Raw genomic sequence first — 5637 nt, 5'->3', positions numbered from 1 at the left:
ATACAGGGAAAGCATATTTCAGAATTTCTCAGTTGGAAATATACACATAACCTATTAAGTATGATTTTAAAGAACATAAACTGTCGTATTTATCTTCAAGCAAGCTTTAGAATCCAAAACCTCCATCTATTTCAACACCAATTATGCTTACTTTGATTCAAATACAACTCAAGATCAATGTAAATTTAGTAAACCAAACAAATGTCATTTTCTTTTTTTTTTTTAAGCCACTCAAATTTACCAGTGGGCAAATGTCATTTTCTTTTCACTGAAAATGTATGGTGTGTAAATGGTTAAGTACGTAATTCACATATAAAAATGTTTTCTAACCAGCTTCCTTATATCCAAAGCCATTTCCATTTGTTAGATGGGGAATTCCTCCTCACAGAAATATTATATTAGTTTCTCTAAATTTCAGAAAGAGGACAAATAGCAAAGTCAAAAACATTCAGCCTCTAAAATGGAATGTTAAAATCCAGTCACACAAAATCATCTCCTAGTCACACGTTCAAACATGAAAAACAATCACACACAAAGAGCCAAGACTAGTTTAAAAGGGGGGGCCAAATTATTATTATTTTAAAATTTGATTACAACCAATTTTGTTGGCATTAAAATTAGAGGCATTTTAAATTTGAATGGATATATACCAAAAACCAGAAATTAAGTTTGGTAAAAATGGGAACAGGAATTTTCCAATAATTACAGTTTAGAAGGCAGAAATCAATTTAGAGAAACAAACCCCATGTTTACAATGATTGTGCCACAGATTTCAACTTCAGTAGTGCATTAGTAAACTGTTCACATTTAGATCTTAACCTTGAGATATGACAGCTGTTTCTTGAAAAAAATCTCAGTACTTTGTGCAAATAAATCGGTCTTCCATGTGCCTTAGCACACACTTAAAATTTCTCCATTGTATATATACAAAACACCTGCCGTGTGGGCAGGGCAAAATACATACTTTCATAACAAAACTATAATGTACCTCTCAAGTATGAACAATATACACATAGTATATGGTATACAGTATTTACAAAATATAAAATATAATACAAGCTGTTTGTAATTTTTAAAACTCATCTTTTGCACTTGTATGTTGCAACAAGGCAAATTTCCATTTCTGTACCAATTTTCTTTTAAGGAGTCCAGGGATTTGGGAAAAACTGTTTTACATACATACTGAAATCCGAAATCTAAGTTTGAACTTTTAGGAGCGTTTTTAAGTGTACTGCCATCAGCTCCCTGTTTTGGTTGGAATTTTCAACAGTGCTTCCCATCCAGTGACTAGGAGGCTTTGGAAGAACACTAGGAGAAGGTGGATCACTAAACTTTGCCCCAGCATAATTTTCCTTTTGGCTCACTTCAGTTAGAAATGCCGATTTCTTCGAATGCATATTTTTAATGTTCTCGGTATTTTTAAAAGGCTTTTTTTCCTGCTTTTGAATTCTATCAGGTGAAACGGAATCCTGCCAAAAGTTATTTTCATTTCTTTTTGCAGAGGTGATCTTGGTTAGTGGCAAGTTATATTTGCTTTTCTGTCTGTTTATCTTTGGTTGTTCATACAAATGTATACCATGAACAAGCTGGCCGTGGGGAAGGACAATTTTCTCCGATTTTCCCATCTTTGATTTTAAAACCTACAAAGACAAGGAACACAAAAGTAAATATAGTTTCTGGATAAAAATCAGTTATGAACCTCACCATCACATATTTTATATATAATTTTAAATGTTTCCCTAGACTTTAGTTCAATTTCTTGATTAAATACTATCTTTGCTGCACTTACCACTGAATGTCCAAATACCCATACCTCATTGTTTGCCACTAAAAACACAATAACCACTGTTAGTTACCAGTATGCAACTTATGAGCCAGTTCTAAAATATCAAGCTAAAAAACCCACAGTAATCCCAACTCCATCTTTCTGTAATTGTAAGGAGTAGTAATGAGCTCTCTTCAAAACATGTGTGCCAGAAAAAAATGTGTCCTCTTTACTTCCTACTTTCTCGTTTAACTGCTTCAAGAACTTTGCTTCACTAATTCTAATCACTTTCCTAACTGAAGAGGACCGTATAGAAACTCTATAAGGACGGCAAAGTATAAGGTAATCCATTAGATCACTGCCCTTCCAGCCCTTACCATGGTGGGTATACAGGACACACATAAAACAGCCGGAGCTCAAGGTAACACACTCTATGTCAGTAATGTTAACTGCCAACAGCGCTCCCGGTTTTTAACACCCCTTCTAAAAAAGAATCTTCACGACCAGGAAACAAGTATAAAAGCTCCCTTTTAGGGTATCACTATCATGTCAAGAGTCATGGAATTTTAAAACCTGGACAGAACCTGAGAAGATAATTTAAGGAAACATGGTGGGCAAGTCCACCAATTTTTTTCAAGGGCACAGCTAGATAAATTGCAAATCTCTAATTCACTCCAACATTCTTTCAACAAACGGCAGTGTCACTTATTTTCGTTTCATTACGAAAGAGTAAGCCACTGAAGTCAATAAAACAAACTTTATTGACAAGATCACTCAAAGTCATTTTAGAGATTTAATCCCATTCAACGTTCAATCCATTTCATCCTAATCCAACAGCACTGCAGTTGGGCACCGTAAAACAATCCAATTGATAACTTCCTTCAAAAGCTTACTCTGGACCCAAATGATAAAACTACCTTCCATTAAGAAAGCCCAATACAGCACACAGTGGGAACTTAATTTACTGCTTCAAAAAAGAATGTCGCTCCTGCCAACTTTGCAACTTGAAAAGTACGACTAAGTAGGTCAGACCCGCGGCGGGCAGAGCCCCAGTTCGACTGGGCGTCCCACACTGGCCACTTCACATTTCGGCAAAAATCCAACCAAACGAAATCGAGCTCCCTGTAGCCCACTCCAATTCCCACACCAGAGCGTTAGACACCGTCTACGCGCTTCACCGACTGGGCTTGGCGCTACCAAACCCCAGGGGAAACCGAAAGCGGGCCCCAACTCTCCTCCCCGACACCCCCACCCGGCCTCGCTCCTTCATGAGCGCCGGAGCGCTCGGCACGTAGCGCGCGCTGACGTCAGCCCTCCCGCGGGCCCCCTCCCTTCCCCCACCCCGCCGCGCGCCCGGATCGCCGAAACCCCCTGGAACGCCGCCAGCCTTCTAAATCGGGGCTGTTGCTGGGGCGCAGCCGTCCTGCTCATTGGCTGGTCCCTGGGAACCAATCAGAAGCGCCAGCGCATGCCTCCCCTTCCCCCTTCTAACCCCCCAGCAAGAACCCAGAGGGCGTCACGGAAACTTCCCTCCCGAGTAAACAGCCGCCCCTCACCCTGCCCTCGCCCTCCGACCCCCTTAGTGCAGGGACCCAGACCAGAAAGCGCGGCCGTGGCAATGTAAGGGCTAGAACTCCCCAACGGCCCGCGATGTCGCCCTCGCGGCCTTTACCTCTTTTCTGAGCGGGGGTTGCCCAGGCGCCGCGGGCCGCAGAGGCGCAGGGACGGGGCTCGCTCCCTCAGTTCGGGTTGCGGTTGCAGGATCCTGGGCCGCGGCGGCAGCCTGGCCCGGGACCTCCTGCGCTCCGCTCTGGCCCGTCGCCGGGCTCCGGCCGCTCTCCAGACTCGGTCGGTGCTGCTGGTACTGGTGGAAGCGGCTGGGCAGCTGTCCCGCCGGACTAGCCCGCACCTTCTTCTTTCGCCGCTTCTTTGGCGCTGCCCGAGGAGTACCTCCCGCCGGGGCAAGGCTGCAGTTGGGCAGAGCTGCCGGAGCGCGAGGCTGGGGGGTCAGGCAGGGGCCATCGCCCCCTAGGAAGTGAGGAAGGAAGAGGGTCGGCGGCAGTGCCCGGGGGTCCGGGATCCGGGGTAAAGGCGGCGGAGCCGTGGTTACCATCGGGAGGGCCCCGAAGTAACCGCGGGAGGAAAAGCCAAGCGGCGCAAGGCGGCCACCCAGGACGAGCGGCTCCCGCTGTGGGACGGAGACCACGGTCATAGCGCTGGGAAGTGGCACAGCAGAAAAAGAAAGAAGTGAAGCCAGTGATCACAGGGTGGCGGTAACGACGGCGGCGGCGGATGCTGCTAATAGAGCCAGAGAAGACCGCGGACCATGATTCGGGCGGTGGCGGCGCAGCAACAAATAGCCACAGCCCCAGCTCCCAGTGTTGTTATCGGAAGCTCCGCCCTATGCCTGCCCACCTCCCTGTAAAACCCCAATCAGAATGCGACAGGCAGGCCACGCCCTATCGGCCCCGCCTCTGCCGCTTCGCAAAGACACACAAACAACCAGCTTGCTGCAGCCTGGCACAAAGAGCGTGCACTGCGCAGGCGCTGCCAACGGGCTCTTTCGGGAAGAGTCGGTCCCGCGAACAATGAAGTTGGGTTTCAGCCCCACCTCCCCCTTACCCTCTCCCCGCTTGTCCCAGCGCCCCCGCGCCTTGTCCAGCTAGGCAATGGTCAGACTGAGAGATCCCAGCAGAATTTGGTGATGGGGGAAGGGAGGACGGAGGGGGAGGGGTGGGCAAGAGGGAGGAGGAGAGAGGAGGAATCTGGAAGCATCAAGGCTACCGATACCTCCTCAGCTGCTGACCTTGGGGAAGTATCCGTTTTATTTCAAGCCCAACGAACTAGAATTACTATTTTTTAAGAAAGATTTTAACGTACACCATAAGGATTTCTTAACGCAGCAATCATGAAGAAAATCAGCCTACGTTTATATTTAGTGAACTGTGGCTCACGTTTCTTTCATTTACTCGGTTTAGTAACGCTGCTTATTAGCTCTGGTGATCAGAGTAAGAATTAGAGTGACTGAGTGGCCCCATAATATGTAAAAAGTTCTTCCTAAATCCGGAATTTTTACGCCTTCCTACTTGAAGGCCTGTGAGACTTTGGGATCGCAACACTGTGACTGATACTTGAGACGCAAAGTGGCTTGCGTCTCAAAGGGAGAAAGTGAAACAGCTCTGCAACATGCAGTGTATGTTGTTAGCTGTGTTTTGATAGAAATCTCTCATGATCTCCCCGCACTGTGCTCACCCACAGAAAAGAATTGTGACCATCATTTATCAAGCGTTGATGTTCCAGGAACTGTTCTTTACTTAAATTATCTCACTTGAATTTCACAACCACCCTTATGAATAGGTACTGTATTTTATCCCCATTTTACTGGAGAGGAAACAAGTGAGGTTAGAAAAGCTAAAGAACTTGTCAAAGATCATACAGTAAGTTAACAAAATCAGTCCAGGTCTGGCAAGACCAAAGTTTTAACATCATCCATGCTACCTGCCACACTAGATTGGATGTTTTTAGAAGACCACAATCTCTGTATCACAACCTCTGATATTTTTTAGCTTTGTAATGATAAGAAATAAGTGCCTAAAATGAAACATATATTTTATGATTAATAGCACAATTGGACAGATTGAATGTCCAGAAGAATGCTTCCCAATAACTTTATATAAACATTTAATACTATATTTCCTAATGATTGATTGCTGGGTTTTCACATTTGGTGAATTTTACTCATTTTTGTGCCTGCAATATATAATACTGAAAGACAGGAATTGATAGTAGGAGAATGTACTTTGTTTTGTGTGGAACAAATTGTTTGAGATTAGAAAAATGTGTTCTCTTTGATTGTAACTAATGCTATTTGC

The 5637-nt window shown here is 44.8% G+C and overlaps 1 protein-coding gene across 1 annotated transcript; it reads right to left on the bottom strand.

The window, feature by feature from the left end:
• Positions 1-549: 549 nt before the first annotated feature.
• On the bottom strand, positions 550-4278 carry PNRC1 (proline-rich nuclear receptor coactivator 1). The gene is made up of 2 exons (XM_012638235.1): positions 3438-4278; positions 550-1640 (listed from the first exon to the last, which is right to left on the bottom strand). The coding sequence occupies exons 1-2, from the start codon at positions 3975-3977 to the stop codon at positions 1197-1199; spliced, it is 984 nt and encodes a 327-aa protein (XP_012493689.1). The 5' UTR covers positions 3978-4278; the 3' UTR covers positions 550-1196.
• Positions 4279-5637: the final 1359 nt, after the last annotated feature.

Source organism: Propithecus coquereli, unplaced genomic scaffold, assembly GCF_000956105.1.
Source record: "Propithecus coquereli isolate 6110/MARCELLA unplaced genomic scaffold, Pcoq_1.0 Scaffold127, whole genome shotgun sequence".
In the NCBI taxonomy this organism is placed as follows: domain Eukaryota; kingdom Metazoa; phylum Chordata; class Mammalia; order Primates; family Indriidae; genus Propithecus; species Propithecus coquereli.
The sequence above is the reverse complement of the archived record's forward strand: the minus strand, read 5'-3'. Positions and strand labels throughout refer to the sequence as shown.